The 21,172-nt window shown below is 43.7% G+C and overlaps 1 protein-coding gene across 1 annotated transcript in view; it reads left to right on the top strand.

Moving 5' to 3' along the window:
- Positions 1–21,172, top strand: part of LOC106575984 (proton myo-inositol cotransporter) — a 76,537-nt gene that overhangs the window by 38,217 nt on the left and 17,148 nt on the right. The window contains exon 4 of the mRNA XM_014152761.3: positions 15,918–16,026. Within this exon, the coding sequence (XP_014008236.3) occupies positions 15,918–16,026 (109 nt within the window). The remainder of the gene's footprint in view (positions 1–15,917; positions 16,027–21,172) is intronic.

Raw genomic sequence — 21,172 nt, 5'->3', positions numbered from 1 at the left:
TGTGTGTGTGTGTGTGTGTGTGTGTGTGTGTGTGTGTGTGTGTGTGTGTGTGTGTGTGTGTGTGTGTGTGTGTGTGTGTGTGTGTGTGTGTGTGTTTGTGTGAGCATGTGTGTTAATGTGCATATGTGTGCATGTGTCCTATCTTCCTCTTCTCTCTCCTCTCTTCCATTATCAGCCTGTTTCCCGAAGGCTCCGATGTTGGACAATATGCTTCTGTTCGCTGCCTCCTTATCCCCCTCTCTGTATCTCTGCTCATCTGTGTTATATAAATGCCATTGCCTGTCCCTTAATGTGTCAGTTTACTCTCATCTTATAGAGGAACCCTAACTGAGCTGGACTAAGCGTCATCTATGCGCACACATACAGTAATGCTATATGCAGCCTGCCCTCCCACTGATATATGCTCAATAAGAATGCTCAATGTCAATGCAATCATAACGGTCCACAGGTGGGCTAGAGGAAAATGTTATCATTTCAGTGAATGAATGATCATGAATGAAGGGAGATGGGAATACAGAATGTAATCTTAAGCTATGAAATGCAGTAAACGTACACTGAAAAGCTTGGTTAACTGTTAAATAATACAAGTACTAAATCTGAGCTAGAGAGTGGAGAAGTTTTAAAAATGCCTCCCTCCTGTCTCCTGGCTGGCTGTGTGAAATGTGATCTAACTCTCGCCAGTCTTCCTTTTGTACTCTTACATAACCTGGAAACGATTTCTAACTAGGAAGAGAAGATTTTCTTAACACTTCAACCTCAAAGGGAAAACCTACATGACAGTAGCTCTCTGCTCTCTCCATGAATGATGAAATTACACTGAGATAAGCGCTCTCATCTAATTCATCAATTGATCAATGAGATTGTTTGTTGCTTTGTTTTATTTGCCTGTTTGCACTGGGAGGTTTTAAAACAGCATCAGGCTTTGCACTGACATCGACAACTCTTTTTGCTTCAAAGTGAAGTCATGTCCTCTACTCTTCTGTCATCCGGATTGTGTTCTTGTCTTCTGTTCTTCTGTTCTCTCCTCCTTCATATTAAACTGTATATCAGTGTCTCATGAGAAGACAGCAGAGTGTTATTGACCGTAACTCAGTGTCAGTGTTTGTTCTTCTATAAAGCCAAACGCTATGGAACAGAACAGAACAGGCCTGATCATAAAGGATGGATCACTAGATCTGTGTCTCACAGACCGGACAGCAGAGCTCTCACACAGGGATAGGTTTACAGACAAAAGGACAACGTCAGGGAACCGATAGTCCAGACAGACTAGGAGAATTGGGCAAACTGTACGTGTGTGTGTGTGTGTGTGTGTGTGTGTGTGTGTGTGTGTGTGTGTGTGTGTGTGTGTGTGTGTGTGTGTGTGTGTGTGTGTGTGTGTGTGTATTCAGACCCCTTGACTTTTTCCACATTTTGTTAGGTTACAGCCTTCAATTCTAAAATTGATTAAATAGTTTTTTCCCTTCATCCATCCACACACAATACCATATAATGATGAAACAAAAACAGATTTTTTGTTGCTAATTTATTATTAAAAAAAACTGAAATATCACATTTACATATGTATTCAGTACTTTGTTGAAGCACCTTTGGAAGCGATTACAACCTCGAGTCTTCTTGGGTATGACGCTACAAGCTTGGCACACTTGTATTTGGGGAGTTTCTCCCATTCTTCTCTGCAGATCCTCTCAAGCTCTGTCAGGTTGGATGGGGAGCGTTGCTGCATCTTCAGAGATGTTCAATCGGGTTCAAGTCCGGGCTCTGGTTGGACCACTCAAGGAGATTCAGAGACTTGTCCCGAAGCCACTCCTGCGTTGTCTTGGCTGTGTGCTTAGGGTCGCTATCCTGTTGGAAGGTGAACCTTCGCCCCAGTCTGAGGTCCTGAGCACTCTGGAGCAGGTTTTCACCAACGATCTCTCTGTACTTTGCTCTGTACATCTTTGCCTCGATCCTGCAAAAATTAAAGCAGGAAGCACTAGTGACTCGGTCTATAAAAAAATGGTCAGATGAAGCAGATGCTAAACTACAGTACTGTTTTAATGTCACAGACTGGAACATGTTCCGGGATTCTTCCGATGACATTGAGGAATACACCACATCAGTCACTGGCTTTATCAGTAAGTGCATTGAGGACGTCGTCCCCACAGTGACTGTACGTACATACCCCAACCAGAAGCCATGGATTACAGGCAACACTCCTGTACTCCCTGTTCACCCACGACTGCATGGCCAGGCACGACTCCAACACCATCATTAAGTTTTCTGATGACACAACAGTGGTAGGCCTGATCACTGACAACGGCGAGACAGCCTATAGGGAGGAGGTCAGAGACCTGGCCGGGTGGTGCCAGAATAACAACCTATCCCTCAACGTAACCAAGACTAAGGAGATGATTGTAGACTACAGGAAAAGGAGCACCGAGCACGTCCCCATTCTCATCGACAGGGCTGTAGTGGAGCAGGTTGAGAGCTTCAAATTCCTTGGTGTACACATCAACAACAAGTTAGAATGGTCCAAACACACCAAGAAAGTCGTGAAGAGGGCAAGACAAAGCCTATTCCCCCTCAGGAAACTAAAAGGATTTGGCATGGGTCCTGAGATCCTAAAAAGGTTCTACAGCTGCAACATCGAGAGCATCCTGACCGGTTGCATCACTGCCTGGTACGGCAATTGGTCGGCCTCCGAACGCAAGGCACTTCAGAGGGTAGTGCGTACGGCCCAGTATGTCACTGGGGCAAAGCTGCCTGCCATCCAGGACCTCTACACCAGGCGGTGTCAGAGGAAGGCCCTGGAAATTGTCAAAGACCCCAGCCACCCCAGTCATAGACTGTTCTCTCTACTACCGCATGGTAAGCGGTACCGGAGTGCCAAGTCTAGGACAAAAAGGCTTCTCAACAGTTTTTACCCCCAAGCCATAAGACTCCTGAACAGGTAACCAAATGGTTACCCGGACTATTTGCATTGTATGCCCCTCCAACCCCTCTTTTACGCTGCTGCTACTCTCTGTTTATCTTATATGCATAGTCACTTTAACTATACATTCATGTACATACTACCTCAATTGGCCCAACCAACCAGTGCTCCCGCACATTGACTAACCGGGCTATCTGCATTGTGTCCCACCACCCGCCAACCCCTCTTTTTACGCTACTGCTACTCTCTGTTCATCATATATGGATAGTCACTTTAACCATACCCACATGTACATAGTACCTCAATAAGCCTGACTAACCGGTGTCTGTATATAGCCTTGCTACTCTTATTTTCAAATGTCTTTTTACTGTTGTTTTATTTCTTTACTTACCTAAACACACACACACACACCTTTTTTTATTTTCTTCTTCGCACTATTGGTTAGAGCCTGTAAGTAAGCATTTCACTGTTGTATTCGGCGCACGTGACAAATAAACTTTGATTTGATTTGACTAGTCTCCCAGTCCCTGCCGCAGAAAAACATCTCCACAGCATGATGCTGCCACCACCATGCTCCACCGAAGGCATGGTGCCAGGTTTCCTCCAGACATGACGCTTGGCATTCAGGCCAAAGAGTTCAGTCTTGGTTTCATCAGACCAGAGAATCTTGTTTCTCATGGCCTAAGAGTCTTTAGGTGCCTTTTGGCAAACTCAAAGAGGGCTGTCATGTGCCTTTTACTGAGGAGTGTCTTCCATCTGGCCACTCTACCATAAAGGCCTAATTGGTGGAGTGCTGCAGAGATGGTTGTCCTTCTGGATATCAGGATAAGGTAAGACCCAGATACAGACCGTGTCAAAGTAACAATGTTTATTACAGCAACAGAGGCAAAGGTACAGGACAGCAGGCAGGCTCAGGGACAGGTCAGGCAGAGGTCGGTAATCCAGATAGGGGCAAAGGTACAGGATAGCAGGCAGGCTTAGGATCAGGGCAGGCAGAGTGGTCAGGCGGGCGGGTTCAGGGTCAGGACAGGCAAGGGTAAAAAAAACAGGAGGGCGAGAAAAAGAGGGGCTGGGAAAAGACAGGAGCTGACAGGACAAACGATGGTAAGCTTGACAAACAAGACGAACTGGCAACAGACAAACAGAAAACAAGGGTAAATTGTACACAGGGGATAATGGGGAAGATGGGTGACACCTGGAGGGGGTGGAGACAAGCACAAAGACAGGTGAAACAGATCAGGGCGTGACACTGGAAGGTTCTCCCGTCTCCACAGAGGAACTTTAGAGCTCTGTCAGAGTGACCATTGGGTTCTTGGTCACCTCCCTGACCAATGCCCTTCTCCCCTGATTATTCAGTTTGGCCGGGCGGACAGCTCTAGGAAGAGTCTTTATGGTTCCAAACTTCTTCCATTTAAGAATGATGGAGGCCACTGTGTTCTTGGGGACTTAAGATGATGCAGACATTTTTTGGTATCCTTCCCCAGATCTGTGCCTCGACACAATATTGTCTCGGAGCACTACGGACAATTTCTTCGACCTCATGGCTTGGATTTTGTTATGACATGCACTGTCAACTGTGGGACCTTATATCGACAGGTGTTTGCCTTTCCAAATCATGTCCAATCAATTGAATTTACAATTGGTGGACTCCAATCAAGTTGTAGAAACATCTCAAGGATGATCAATGGAAACAGGATGCACCTGAGCTCAGTTTCGAGTCTCATTGCAAAGGGTCTGAATACTTATAAGGTATTTGATTTTTATATATACATTGATTTATATATATACACACACATCTATTTCCTTGCTCACTCTCTCCATTCAATATGGAGACAGGAGAGGATCCTCAATACAGGTGCTTATCCACAATGGTGATGGCGCCACCATCTAAGATACATTTGCAAACATTTCTAAAAACCTGTTTTTGCTTTGTCATTATGGGGTATTGTGTGTAGATTGCTGAGGATACCTTTTTTAAATACATTTTTTAATAAAGCTGTAATGTAACAAAATGTGGAAAAAGTCAAGGGGTCTGGATACTCTCCGAAGGCACTGTATGTGTGTGTGTGCTCTCGAAGGTACAGTATGTGTCTGTGTGTCCATCTTACTGTCTGTCTGACTGGGCTTGGCTCTCTTTGCCTATGGAGCGGCTCCTAGCAACTGCCGTTGGCCGGCCCTCAGTGCCCTCGGATAACCACCCAGCTGCTGCCCCTATACATCTGTAGAGAGGGAACAGCAAAGTTGGAAAGGAGGAGAGGAGAGGATAGATGGGTGAGGAAAGAAGAGGGGAGTGGAGAGAGGGAAGAAGAGGAGAGGGGGAGAGAGGAGATTAAAGAGGAGAGGGGAAAGAGGCTGTCAAAATTAAAGTGCTCTGGTTTCTAATAATGTTTTGTGAAAATGTACTGACCTTGCTGAAATCTCTTAGACACTTATGTAAAATTACATGTGGGACAGAAAAAGCTTTTTCCATCATCTCTGAAAGGAATTTGTTGTTCATCTTCCTGTAGATGGGAGTTCCATTGCTCGCTTCATTAAGTTCCTTGGGTTGACTTCTGTCTGTCCCTAACCTAATCAAACTATCTATTGACGACAGAGGATGGCATTCCACAACCTTACAAATGACTTACGAATCAATAAAAAGATAGGGACGTTAATCTCCATTGCTTATCAGTAGCTGGATTGGAATCCTAATCAGTATACTGAAAAGTTTAATCCTTATCAAAGGAACGTAATGTAATCAACATGTTGTCAAACGTCTCTGTCTCTTTCCCTCACTCACTCACTCTCCCCTCCCCTATCCCTTCCTCTTTCTCTTGTTCCCTTTCTCCCCCTCTTCCTTCCCCACATTCCCTCTTTGTCTCTCTCCATCTATTTCCTTTCTCTCTCTCTCTCTCTCTCTCTCTCTCTCTCTCTCTCTCTCTCTCTCTCTCTCTCTCTCTCTCTCTCTCTCTCTAGGCACTGTGGCTCCATTCATCCTGTCTCTCTCCGTTGAGTAGCCTAAGACAGGCAGAGAAATGGTTGTAATGAATTGTTTCCACTCTAGTAATCAAACAGGTGACGGGTGCCTGTGCAGAAGGTTCCATGAGAGAACAACTAGGAACCATTTCTGGGTTAGTTGATGTGCAGAATAAAACATCCCACTTAATGAAGCCATCGCTATACCAACATTGGAAAATTCACTCTAATTGGTGTCGCTTGGGTGTTTCCCTGGCGAAGGTTGCCATGGGGAAATTATATAATTGGGGATTCCATTGGTGGATATCAAAGGGGAGAAGATATCGCTCTCATTAAGACCCCATAACACTGGCCTCGTCTGACTGTACACTAATTAGGTTTTAATTCAGCTGTGTGTAGCGTGTTTCCTTTGTACTGGATGTCTATTGCACTCTGTTGGTTTGATATGAGTAATATGGAATGAAATTAAAGAGAGCAGTAGTATCTTTGTGGTAGACTTTTAAAGGATAGGTGGTGCGTGTATAATGGCTAAAACAGCTTTTATGGTTACAGCATTACTTGGATTGACAGACCGCCATGAACCAACGGGGACAGATAGAGATACATTGGAAGCTAAACTCACTCAAATGAACACTGCATTAGGATGGAAAGCACATTCTATCCCTGTTCCCTTCTTTCCATCCTACAGTTTTTTACAATCCCTTTGACACTAATTTCAGAACCTTGTGGTCATTTTTCAAAACTCTAGACACAAAACTCAAAACGGTCATCACTTGTAACACAGGCTGTCCAATGTTCAAAACATTGCATTGTCCATTCATATCTTTAAAGAAACCTTGCACTTGCAGAATCATTGGTTCAAATAACTAATTTATCATGAAATACCATAGGAACATTAATTTAGATCACCCAACCACAAGATACCAATAGTTTCACTGTGTAGCTGTTCGTACAATCATTAAATATTGTAGTACAAAATATGTGATACATGTTTCATTATGGTACTACACGTAAATACATCACTGTAAAAGGACTATTAGAGAGAATACTACAGACACAGTGGAATCATTGAACAAAATCTGAAATTTATTGATGAAATACAATAAAATCACTCATAGGTTTCTTTGAATCAAAGCAAAAATAATTAGCTACAAAAAAAGAAAAAACTACAGTAAAACATCAACTGCAGTGTTCCTCACCTGGCTTACTGTAAAAACCAGAACAAAGGATTGATTACTGTACTTCTATATTTCAACCCTGTGTTGTGGATTTGGCCACAGGTTCTCATCCACATCACAATGGATGTTTTCATTAGCCAAACATCTTGGGAAGAATCTTCGGGCATGGTGAATCCAGGCCTGACACTGGTCTGCCGTGATGTCATTGCATGCGTCATCCATGGCCTGGAGAAGGTTGGCTTGTTCGTGAGGGCGCCTATCATATACCTTCCACCTCCATGTGGAGAAAGATTCCTCAATCGGGTTTTAAGAAAGGAGAGTATGGGGGTAAGTACAGGGTGGTAAATTGTGGATGGGCCTGAAACCATGCTTGCACCATTTGAGCATGGTGGAACCTGACATTATCCCACACAATGACATAGGTCACGCCATCAGCTCTACAGACCTGATTTAGCCCATCAAGGAAGGTTACATTTGAACAGCGAATCATGTGGCTGCCTGCAACACAATATATAGAGTATATAGAGTAGATAGCTTTAGATGTTGTTCGACCAAACATTAGAACAGGCAAGATGCGTAATCTAAGCAACTTTGACTGTGGTATGATTGAAGATGCCACACAGGGTGATTCCAGCATCTCAGAAACAGCTGCCTTCCTGGGATTTGTATGCACTACAGTCTCTAGAGTTTACAGAGAATGGTGTGATAAAGAAAACACATTCAGTGAGCGGCAGTTCTGTGGGCAAAAACACCTTGTTAATGAGAGAGGTCAGAGGAGAATGTCCAGACTCATTCAAGCTAACAGAAAGGCCACAAATGCTCAAATAACAGCTGTTTAAAACAGTGGTGTGCAGAAGGGCATCTCTTAACATACAACACTGTGAATAATTCAGGCTGTTGTGGAGGCAAAAGGGGGTCCTACCCAGTACTAGATAGGTGAACCTAATAAAGTAGCCGGTGAGTGTACAGTAATGTCAAATCTGAAAACATGGTCTGGAAAAGTGGTACATGGGACCATAGAAACAGTGTCTGATAAAGAATGATGATGAAATATTACATCCATAGATAATGTAGTCCAATTGGTTCATGTTCGTCCGTTTCCATAAAACTAAGAGTAATGCAACAGTTACTTATCATTTTGAGCAGTTGTATCAATTGATAGTTAGATCAGTGTAATGAAATGAATAGACAGTCATCTCATCTTAAGTTGTGTCATTTTCAACAGGTGATTTTAGTTCAATGAACAAATGATCTTAGCTTTATGTGTATTGTATCCAAGCAACTGGAAAAAGTGTTAGAGTAAAAAAAAAAAAGGCATTTTGATCATTGGTTGTGAGTTATGTGTCTAAAGTTTAGAAAAATGACATTAAGGTTCCTAAATTAGTGCCAAAGTGATTGTAAAAAGCTGTAATGTAGGGTTCATTTGAGTGAGTATAGCTTCCCATTTATCTCTATCTGTCCCTCGCCCTGCTATTCCCCTCTCCCCCCTCTATCTGTCTCTCTCCCTCTCTATCACCTCTCTTTCTCCCTCTCGCTGAACTCATCCTTTCTCTGATTAGGTTAGAGTGGAGCTCTGTTCATACCTGTGTGTGGTGTGTGTGTGTGTGTGTGTGTGTGTGTGTGTGTGTGTGTGTGTGTGTGTGTGTGTGTGTGTGTGTGTGTGTGTGTGTGTGTGTGTGTGTGTGTGTGTGTGTGTGTGTGTGCTGTATGCACTCGTGTGTATGTGTGCGCCCGTGTCTCTGCCTGTGCGTGTGTTACTTTCCCCAGCATGAAAAACAAAAATGTCGCTCAAACAGAAGGGGGAACTAACAGAGTCACTGACCAACAACCAAACCGAACAGGTGTGGTTGAAGGAAGACACTCATGGGGGTGTACACTGAAAGTTGACTAGCAACAACAACTGGAACCTTAAAGCCACCCACCATGAGCACCCACTAAGCTTACCCAAGAAGAGGCAAACAAAAGAACCCCCCCCACAAAATGTAAAGACAACAAGCAAACCAAAATCAGATAAAGGATTGTTTGTCAAGAACTCAAAATAGGGAGTGCCAACTAAAGGTGCTAACCCTCTGCATCTATCAAGACAACTGGAGCACTGGGCCAGTTAAATAGCACCTGACAACCAGCACATGTGTAACACATACTAACTATGAGATGACACCAATCAGTGCGCCCTACGTGCTAACGAGCTATACTGTACGTGCTAAAGTCCAACCTCAAAACATAAATGGAAAAACCAAAGCCTGTAACACCTTCCCCCTTAAGACAACAAATATGTCCTATATTTTCCTTAGACAAGTTTGCTCACCACCAACAGAAAACAACTTCCACTTCACAACATGATCAACTTAAATGCATCGCCTTCTCCAATGTAAACATGGAGTCTAATGGGTGTCAACAATTAAATGTAAGACAAAACACTCTTGGCATTCTCTCAACCAGCTTCACCTGGAATGCTTTCCCAACAGTCTTGAAGGAGTTCCCACATCTGAGGTCCAACTCATCCCAAACCATCTCAATTGGGTTGAGGTCGGGTGATTGTGGAGGCCAGGTCATCTGATGCAGCACTCCATCACTCTCCTTCTTTGTCAAATAGCCCTTGCACAACCTGGAGGTGTGTTGGGTCATTGTCCTGTTGAAAAACAAATGATAGTCCCAGATGGGCAAACCAGATGGGATGGCATATCGCTGCAGAATGCTGTGGTAGCCATGCTGGTTAAATGTGCCTTGAATTCTAAATAAATCATGACCGTGTCACCAGCAAATCACCATCACACCTCCTCCATGCTTCACTGTGGGAACCACACTTGCAGAGATCACTCTGCGTCTCACAAAGACGGTGGTTGGAACCAAAAATCTCAAATGTGGACTCATCAGACCAAAGGACAGGTTTCCACCGGTCTAATGTCCATTGCTCGTGTTTCTTGGCCCAAGCAAGTCTGTTCTTCTTATTGTTTTTTTTCACAGCAATTTGACCATGAAGGCCTGATTCACGCAGTCTCCACAGAACTCTGTGTGCTGCCATCCTGTTAGAAGGTAACAGATAATTTTATTACAATGGTTAAAATGGATTTTCATTGTGTTCCATGGTGTTATTCGCCCCCTAGTGGAGCTTTTTGGTACTTAGAAAGACTGTACGCAAACAGGAAGTAGAGAATTCGTTCTTCACGCATAGAAGCAGCTAAAAACAACACTACGGTGCAGGTCTTTCAGTGTAGCTATTTCTTGTCACGCTTCAGCCTCGGAAAATATTTGTTTGTAAGTTGGATTCGAGCATTTAGCTAGTGATGATAATCTTGTTATTGATAGAATTGCTTACTTATCAATGTCGGTTGGTTGCATTTACTCACAGAAATTGCAATGCCTTTCATGTATGCCGTCAGCTGTATTACTTTGCTCATGCGTCATGTAATCGAATTGTAAAACATACAATACTGAAGTTTTGTTAGTTTCTAGTGTAATATGCTTTGTTATTGTACAGAGATGGTTGTACATTATTAGAGTAATGAAAGGAGTTAGCCAATTACCATATGAGTAACAATTAGCTACATGGTTTGGCGTCATGCCAGATGCATGATACCTTGGCACGTGCTTTGTATTTTCATGCAACTTCAACTTATAAGGTATAATGTACAGCTACAATAGGTCAATTTGAATTGAATACTAAAGTATATTCTTTTCTGTATTTTGCAGTTTCACAATATAAACGTTTTCAATATATTCATTCAAGAAAAGTCACACCTTGGGAGTTTTATTGAAGACTTAGTTGTTAGCTATCTGTCTAGTTTTGCATGGGAACGCAATTCAAGGGCAGAATACTCTGTGAAGCATTTATTTGGGCTGAAATCTGAGGCTGGTAATTCTAATGAACTTATCCTCTGCAGCAGAGGTAACTCTGGGTCTAGTTTCAACATAGCGCTTGATGGTTTTTGCAACTGCACTTGTGTTTTTTTTTTTTTACATAATATGGACTTGGTCTTTACCAAATAGGGCTATCTTCTGTATACCACCCCTACTGTACCTTGTCACAACAGAACTGATTAGCTCAAATGCATTAAGGAAATAAATTCCACAAATGAACTTTTGACAAGGCACACCTGTTATTTGAAATGCATTCCAGGTGACTACCTCATGAAGCTGGTTGAGAGAATGCCAAGAGTGTGCAAAGTTGTCATCAAGGCAAAGGGTGTCTACTTTGAAGAATCTCAAATATAAAATATATTTTGATTTGTATAACACTTTTTTGGTTACTACATGATTCCATGTGTGTTATTTCATAGTTTTGATGTCTTCACTATTATTCTACAATGTAGAAAATAGTAAAAATAAAGAAAAACCCTTGAATGAGTAGGTGTGTCCAAACTTTTGGCTGGTATTGTATATATATAAATGATGTTCTTATTTATAGATGCCTAACTCTCACAAGTTTTTTAAAAACGTGCGTACATTTCTATAACTCGTGTCCTCTTGGAACGAGCCCAAAATACAGAACGTGCAGTCAAAATAAATTGTGAGCCAGGGCAACACACTAGCTAAACGCAAGAAACAAACTTATTGAGTGCCCACCCTTGAGACACAATCAGTAACCAAGTTGTCCTTACCACGGACACGTCTGATTTCAAGGGGAAACTCTTGCTATATCCGCTATATCTGCTAATCCTCCCGTGATTTTCCTCAGTGGAATTGCCTCAGGGAAATGAGTTGCAGTGCACATGATGGTTAAGTGAAACTGGTTACCACTCTTGGCTTTGGGCAAAGGACCAACACAGTCCACCAGAACCTTGCTGAAATGTTTGTCAAAGCAGGAATAGGCTGCACAGGTGCAACTGGTACAGCTTGGTTTGGTTTACCCGTCCGCTGGCAAACAAGATTCCTTCACACCTGCATTACTTGCTGTTTGGGATTTTAGGCTGGGTTTCTGTACAGCACTTTGAGATATCAGCTGATGTAAGAAGGGCTATATAAATTTGATTTGATGATTTACAGTAAGACACAACATCCTGTTTCAGACCAGACCAGAAGAAGTTGTGCATGATATGGTCATACGTCTTATTGACCCCAAGATGGTCTGCCATACTACCATCCTGAGCCAACCTCAGTATCTCTTGTCGAAGCATACCTGGAACGATACACTTGAGATACACTGGGCCAGTTATCCTGCCCAGAAGTGACGCGAGGTTGCCATTTCCTGATTAGAACACCATCTCTGTCAAAGTAACCCACATAAACTTCATCAACACCTCCTCTGGACATATCTCAGCAAAAAGAGAGATATCAGCTGCTTCCTAGACATCGAAGTATCAACTCCAGGAACCCTTTCTTCCTTCACCGGTCCTACAAACTCACTCACATTTGGGGTTTTCAAAGGAGAGGTCAACTCAGGAGGTTTACTGAAATCAGGATCACCCATAAACGTCTCAGACAGATCAACTATGATGGGATCGCTGACATCGTCTTCAACACTTGACTTGCTCCCGGGGACTTTTCTAGACATAGCATGTGTAATGGCACACGCTGTGAACCCTCTAGGGTACTTTCCTGATAACCCATCAGGTTCCTCTACTCTAGGTTCCTTACAAGTGACAGGATTTGGCACAACCTTCCCTCCAGCCAAATAGTTTCCCAAAATGAATGATGCCCCCTTCACCGGTTGGCTAGGCCAACGGAACCAGAAATAACATCAGACTCGAGTTCCACGTTATACAAAGGAACTTCCATGCAACGCATCTCCATGCCTTGTACTAACACAGTGTGACCAGTTGCTGAAGTGTCAGACAAAGGCAAAACATCCTCCAAAATGAAGGACTGGGCTGCCCCAGTGTCTTGCAGTATCTTCACCAGCTGCTTAATAGCATCGCCACTCTGCAGAGACACAAACCTGTCTGAAAAAAGGGTTCATACACATCCAAACTCTTGTTTAGGACATACCCCTATCCCAACCAGAGACTTAATGGGCCATAATGCTCCCATGAGAAGAAATGGCTTTTTTTCTTTATAATTTTTCTGTTTCAACTTAGGACACTGAGAGACAGTGTGTCCTTTCTCATGGCAGTAAAAACAAACTGCAGGATACGATCTGCCGATCTTTATCTTTGGGCACTCGCAGTAGGAAGTGACTTCTCTGGATTGGGATAACTACTGGATGCTTTGTTTGTGAAGGTAGTTTTATGTGTCAACACAAACTCATCTGCAGCTTTCTCAAGAGTGAGATCCTTGTGGTCATAAATGTAGGTCGCAACCCTTTCGTGAAGTCAATGCTTGAACTGTTTGAGAAGTATGAGTCCTTCACCTCTTGAGAACCACACCACCGATCAAAAATACATGCTTGTTTCCTTGCGAACTCAACATGGCTTTGTGATTCTGTCTTTCATAATTTACGGAACTGTTGTCTGTATGCCTCTGGGACAACTCGTAAGCAGCTTTAACAGTGTCATAATCTGAACTCTGGTCAAGAGACAAAGCGGCGTACACTTCTGAGATTTTCCCACAAGAACACTTTGGAGGAGCACTGACCAAATATCTCACGGCCATTTTAGGGATGTGGCAATCCGCTCAAACAGAGTAAAATATACACCCACCTCCTTTTCGTTGAAAGGCGGTACAAGCCGGCTGTTCCAACCAAGATCAAACTCTGTTGAGGGTGCAGGATGGCCTGACTGGATTTGGAGCGCTTCCAGATCCATCGTTCTTATTCTTGTTCTAGTCTAGCCACACGTTCTCGTTCTTGTTGTTTGGCTGCACGCTCATCTTGTTTTGCCCTGTGCTCCAACTCTTAATTTATGTTCATCCAATCTCTCCTCACGTTCTCTTTCCTTGTGCCCGAGCTCTAATTTCTGTTGTTCAAGCTCACATTTTTGTTGCTCCAACTTTGCCTTTAGTTTTAACTCCATTTGTTGCACGTCTATGGGATGTACTTTACCACCGGTAGCGCCCTATTCATCAGCCTCTCTCTCTTGAAGGATTTCTTCCTCCACTAAAGCAGTACCGATGAACTCTTTAACTACTGCTTTTGGATCGCCAAATGCCACCTTAATGTCATAATGCTTTGAAATGACGAGCAGATTCGCCTTTGTACATTTACAGTATCTAGCATCTCCCATGTAGGGTTTTCCACAATTGCTTCCAACTTAAAGTCCATGGCTTTATTTTTTATTTTATTAGCCTGTGTGTTTATGCAACTTTCCCAATCTTATAACCCATCAAGGTGGATGTCAGTGACAGAAACTCTACCACAAAAGTGTATTTTGAACACTCAAATATCTGGGCACAGCAGAGCTTCAGAGTAGGTGACTAGAGCGACTACCATACTCATGGGTAACAAGATCCCGGACAAGCCCCCATTTTGTTACGTTCCCCCTTTTGTTTGAGCAACATTTTTGATTTTCTTGCTGCGGAATGTGAATGTATGCACAAGCAGCACGTGTTTGTGTTTATCAGTCTGTGTGTGTGTGTTTGTGCATCTCTGTGAAGTTAGCGCTTCATTCATTAACTCACCCATAACCTAGGTCAGTTGGTTCACGGCGATCTGTCTGTCCATGTCTCAGGATCTGAGCTGTAGCTAATCAGCTCTCTGTCCTCTGGTATTGTCTCCTGGGGCCATTCAATCCTGCCTCTACAATGTTAGCGCTCTGCAAATTGTTGACTCTCATAAACACATCACTTCCTCTCAGTTTCTGATGGCTGCATTTGTAACCTGGCAGCTCATGTCCACACTCACTTTACTCACGCAGTCGATAAACACAAACACATAGTCCAAGTCAACATTCAATCCCGTCAGCTAGTAATATTAAGGTGTACCTGTAACATTTGAAGAGACTGTCAACCTCCATGACGGTTTATGACATCTTTATATTATTTTGTGACACACACGATATGAACAGATCTCTATATTGATTAATAACATGGCTAAGCTTATGAGAAATAAGAGACATCCATACATGCATTCAAAGATAATGACAGCAGTAATAGTCAGAAAGCGTTTGCTGGGAAGAACAGTGTGATTTGATTGGTCCCCCCGGTGATTGTGGCTGGGTGCAGAGTGGCTCGGTCAGTGTTGATTGGTTCTCGGGAGATCCTGCTGTGACTGGTCCTGGAGAGAGTGTATTCTGTTTCAGTGGGGCGCTGTCCGGTAGCTGTGCGTGTGTGTGTGTGTGTGTGTGTGTGTGTGTGTGTGTGTGTGTGTGTGTGTGTGTGTGTGTGTGTGTGTGTGTGTGTGTGTGTGTGTGTGTGTGTGTGTTCAGCCTGTCTGGGAGCTAAAGGAGCTCTTCCCAGCCCAGCGAGCATCCACCCACTCACAGCTGCTCCCCTCCAACAATGTGTGTATGTGTATGTGTGTTTGTCTGTGTTTGTCAGCGTGTGTCAGTGTAACTGTGTCTGTGTGTACATATTTGTCCATTCTTGTGTGTGTTTGATATCTCAGTGGATTAAGTCAGTTAGTCAGTCAGTCAGTGTGTGAGTTTCTTTATTAAAGCTCTGCATACCTGTCCAGCCTTCCTGTCCTATTATGACTGCTTCTCCCTGGAGTCTCTGTTTGAAGGTCTCAGCTGTAAGCCTGCTGGCTTCTGCTGCTGCCTCAGACACAACTTTACTTTCAGATCGAACACAACTAACTTCAGCCACTTGTTGGTATCGCTGTTGGCCTGTTTCGTGTGTGTTGTGTTTGTCCATTGATAGGCTGATGATGATCAAAAGGTATATTCTAACCTCTGCTCCTGTGTGTGTGTGTGTGTGTGTGTGTGTGTGTGTGTGTGTGTGTGTGTGTGTGTGTGTGTGTGTGTGTGTGTGTGTGTGTGTGTGTGTGTGTGTGTGTGTGTGTGTGTGTGTGTGTGTGTGTGTGTGTGTGTGTGTGTGTGTGTGTGTGTGTGTGTGTCCAGATGGCCCTGTGATCTGGAGGATGCTGACCTACCCCCCCACACGGAGAGCACTCCTGGTGGGATGTGGACTACAGATGTTCCAACAGCTCTCTGGGATCAACACTGTCATGTGAGTACACAGCCTTTAGTATCTTTAGTGCCTTAGTGGCCCCTGCACATTGAATATGGTACTGGCACTGATCTGTATATACTTGCATTCTCGTGTTTCTTTATCGTATCTTTGCATTCCTTGTGTTTTTTCTGCGCTGTTGGGAAAGAGCTCGCAAGTAAACATTTCACTGTACTGTTTTACGCCTGTTGTGTCCTGTATACATGGCGAATAACTTTGAAACTTGAAACTTGTTGGTTAGATTTTTCACATTAAGGAGATTTTTCTTATTTAACTCTGCATGTTGGGAAAGAGCAAGTCAGCATTTTACTGTAAGGTCTACACTTGTTGTATTTGGCGCATGTGACAAATAAAATGTGATTTTGTTTTGATTTGATTTGTGGGTAAGGCCCTGTTATAGACTAGTGTCCTGTCCAGGGGATGTACTTGTACATCAAGCTGCCTCACGCTACAGAAACAGGAGATCTGCTCCTGCTCCTATGCACCGTTTCGGCTCCCACAAACCAAGGTTCTTGTGCAAGTTCGGTGGACTAACATGCCTAAGCTACAGCTCAGTGAGGTAACATGGTTTTGATTAAGCTACATTCATATTTACAGGATCAACAACGTCATGTGAGTGGTATGGTAACATGCCTATAGCCTTTAGCTTAGTGGGCTTACCCGGCCCTCCGACTCATGTCGAATACCAGTTCAGTGGTCCAGTCAACACTTAGACAATTACATGCAGGATCATGTGCTGTAAAGGAGATAGTTCACAGAGCCACACCTGTGTGATTGATAAGCAACCTTGCCTGAAGAAAATTGACACTGGTAACCTACATTATTCCATTTTTGGGGTGTATCAAATGGTTTTCTTTCACATAACACAACCCCTTTTCTATTCCTCTTCATGCTTCGTGCACTTTTATGCACTTTGCAGGGTCAATTGCTCGCTGAATTTCCTTTGTGCCTGTATGGTGCTAAACCGTTGAATCTTTATTTCCATCTCAAGTGAGATTGCATCGTCTAGCTTTCTCTCATCCCCCTGAGCTCAAGCATATTCTGGGCATTGTAAACAATCTTGCAATATGTGCTGTTGCTAAGCAACCATTCGAGGTGAGAGGAATAGGACGAGTGGGTGTGAGTGGGTGTCGGTTTGGTTTGGTGTGCGCGCGCACGCTAGCGTGTGTTTGTGTGTGCATACGTGCGTGTGGGTGATAACCAAAGTTTTACGTTTGTGTGTGTACGTGTGTGTGTGAGTCTGTTAAGGTAGCTTGCGTGTGTTTAGGTCCGTTGCTGTATTTACCTCTCCCTCTGGTAATTTGTAAAGCCGCAGGTGGTGGCAGAGACAGCCGAGTGACAACAAATCAGGTTGAGATCCGACGTGGGGCACATGCCTATGTCTCACTCCCTCCTCACCAAACCAGCCCCAGCCCTAGCCCAGACAGGTTCAATGGTTCAGGGCAGTCACACAGAGACACTCACTGTTTCCCTGCCCAGCCCAAGATTGTCTCAGCTGACTAAGGAGTATATGGAGAGACAGTCCCTCATCCTTTGTCCTGTCTGAGTCACTCACCCGTCCTCTGCCACCCGTCCTCTGCCCAGCCCTCAAATGAGACATTGTGATTCCTCTTCCTAAGATGCTTTGGAAGAGTTTCATTTGGTATGAATCCTGGCACTCACTCTGAGTACCTCTTTCTTTGTTCAGACCCTGTCATGAAGAGATGACTCTAAAGGCTGTTGCAACATTCCGCCAACACCCCAGCTTCGATTCCTCTCGGACTCTCTCAGGCACACTCCTATAGCGGACTCATAGACACAAGCATGCATGTATGCACAGTACACACAGACGTTGTTGTGAACTGAACTCAGAGTGCTGTCGGATTGACGTTCCCACCTGCCAGAGAGCAGAGAGGATGAGAGATGTGTTGATCCATATCTCTCATGAACTAAAGGTCTCCCGGGACATGTACTGATTGTATGGCAGTTTGAGATATTGATTTGTTTGGGATATGTTTGTGGTTCCTTGCAGGCCTCTCTCGCTCTCTCTCTCTCTCTCTATCTCTCTGGCTCTGCCCGTCTGTCTGTCATTGTGAGCCACAATGAGGAAAAATAATGAACTAGCCTGTCTTGTCAGTGAGGATGTGTCCTCTTCTTATTAGATCTGGAATCATAACGATTAGCCACATTATCCAGCACGTAAAGGTCACTGTAAGAGAGAGAGGGAGGTAAAGAAGGAGGGAGAGAGGTGGAGGGAGGTAGAGAGAGGCATGCAGGCAGGCAGACAGACAGACAGAATAGAGAGTGAGGTGATTAAGAAATTGACAGAGAGAGAGGGGGAGATAAAGGGAAAGAGAGAGAATTAATGAGAGAATGAGGGGCCGAGAGGGAAGGTCATCTGTCTGTTTCTCCTCTGCCAGCAGTTAAGCCTGAGAGTACAGCGAGAGCCTGCTAATCCTGTCTGGCAGACTAGCAGAGGCCACAGGTGTTGTTGATCCATCCATAATAGACAATGTCTATTAGTGACGATGTGACTGAACATTGGGCATGTCTTACTCTGGTCTCAACATGATGCTCATGTCCACAGATAACCTGATTACTTACAGTATATGTCAAAGGTTGTATTTAGTAAGAAATGCCACAACATATCCTACTATAAAATTATACATTATTTGGAATTAACCAGCATAGGGTAACCTTTCAAATGATGTTGTTTATATCTTCATCTTTTGGTTTGTCATATTTTAGTGTATAATTTAGTTTTGATGTGTGAGTGTTTGTTTACGTGGGGCAGTTGGCAGACGGTCAGCTGTAGAAATGTAATCTTGGAGATGTTGAGACATGCCAATTAACTAGTGACTCAGCTGGGCAGCCTGGGAGGAGAGCTGTAAAGGTCCAGTCGTTCGAGTGTGTTTGTGTGTGTGTGTGTGGTGTCTGTCTCTATGTGTGTCACCCTTGTATTGCCCTTGATGACTGATGGCAGTCTGTTGTGTATTTCTTATAGTTGGTGAGCAGATTTTTTTTTTTTTTTGTATTTATTTATTTCACCTTTATTTAACTAGGCAAGACAGTTAGGAACAAATTCTTATTTACAATGACGTCCTAACCCGGCCAAACCCTAACCCGGACGACGCTGGGCCAATTGTGCGCCGCCCTATGGGACTCCCAATCACAGCCGGTTGTGATACAGCCTGGAATCGAACCAGGGTCTGTAGTGACGCCTCTAGCACTGAAATGCAGTGCCTTAGACCGCTGCGCCACTCGGGAGCCCTGCTAAATGTGTTTACTTGTTTATGTTAATTAACAGTAAATTACTGTTATTTTGCTTCCTGTCTATATGGGTAAAAAAGATTGGTAAGAAGGGAGAAAGAGAGAGAAAGAGAGAGAGAAAGAAAGAGAGAGAGGGAATAAAGAAAAGAGGAGAGAATTCTTGTTCTCAGTATGGGAAGAGAAGAAAAAGTTATCTGGAAGCCAATTCCATTCACCATGGTAACCACCATCTTTAATAAGTGATATCTAACAACAGGTCAGTGATATGCCATGGACATGTTCAATTACCACCCTGTAATACACTCTTCTGCACCCCACACACGCATGCCCTTCTGCACCCCACAAACGCACACCCTTCTACACCCGTCTATAGCCCTGTACATCTGAGGTCTGTGGGGATCACTTGGGCCAAGGGTAGGATAGGGACAAATACACAGGACTGTTCCATATATTGGTCTGAGAGTCTGAGACTCTAGAATGCCAATAGTGCAAGACACCACAAGATACCATACAGCCAAAAGAAAGACAGGAAGATGGAGAAGAGACAAGAGAGGTAGATAGACTGAAACGGAGGAGGAGAGTGACTGAGTGACTGAGTGAGAGTCATCAAGTGTAATAATCAAGTCTTCCACTATGTTAACCATGGTGCTTATGCTCAAAATTGTGCGGCAACAACTGCTGTAATGCATTTTCAAGATGTTACGCTGTGACTATTAGGATTACATTCTCTCAGTGTAAGAGGGAGCACTGAATAGGAACTTCAAAGTGGAGAGACAAACAAATCATTACAAAAACAAGAAACACTCAACTCCTACTTGAGATGTGAAGTAAAAAGTCTAGATAAACATTGGCTGACTTTGACTGGGTTTGACACAAGATGGCTCTTGAAAACCAAAACACAGAAGGTGACATGGTAGACTGTAGATTGTGTAAATACACAAAAACACAACAACAACAGCGACTTTGACAAGTTCCCAGTGCGTCACCAACACTAACCCCTTGACCTTCTCCAAGATGATGCACAGATCCAAGATGGAGGTTATATAACAGAGTGTCTGTGTCCGAAATGGCACCCTATTCACTATCGGCTCCGATCAAAAGTAGTGCACTATATAGGGAATAGGGTGCCATTTCAGATTGTGCCAGTGGCTGTATGTGATGTGAGAGGAGCAGGCAGAAGGTGTGAAATAGCCTTCAGAACCTCTGTTCTGAAAATCGAACCTGCACTTCACTGGCTACGCTCGCCATAGATTCACTTCACACATTTCTCCTCTTTCCACTCCGACATGAAGACAAGGTGACAACAAAGATGTCAGAGAGAGGGGAGGAAGAGAAAGTTGAGAAGGGGAAAGAGGGTGATGAGGAACGGAATGGAAAGGTGGAAAAGAGAAGGATGGATGTGGTGTCTGAAAGAGATAAGTTTATGTGAACTCACCTCTGAAGCTTGGGTACATGGGCAAAAGAGAGATAGGTGGATGAGAGGAATAGAAGAAAGAGAGGAGTGGGACTGTATGTGTCTGTGTGTGACCTGGAGTTAATCACATAGCCAGAACGAAGTCCCGTACAATAAATTCTACCACCTCTCCTCCTTCTCCCTCTCTTCATCCTCTTCGTCCCTCTGCTCCCCTCTCACCTCTCTCTGACTACCTGCCTTGCTCCAGCCCATTTCACTCTAAAGGTGAGGGGGACATAAATTGTTCACTTACGGCTGACATTTACAAATGCATCACTGGAGCTTCATTGAATATGCACCCGATTGAAAAGGATTAAAGAGGGAAAGAGAGAGCAAGCTGAAAAGCCCACTCCCTCCCAGGAGATAGAGATTGCGTCCCAAATGGCACCCTATTTCCTATATAGCGCACTACTATAGGGCTCTGGTCAAAAGTAGTGCAATATA

Source organism: Salmo salar, chromosome 17 (genome assembly GCF_965601325.2).
Source record: "Salmo salar chromosome 17, fSalSal1, whole genome shotgun sequence".
NCBI classification, from domain to species: Eukaryota; Metazoa; Chordata; class Actinopteri; order Salmoniformes; family Salmonidae; genus Salmo; species Salmo salar.
Note: the sequence above shows the minus strand (reverse complement) of the source record. Positions and strands in the feature narration are given on the sequence as shown.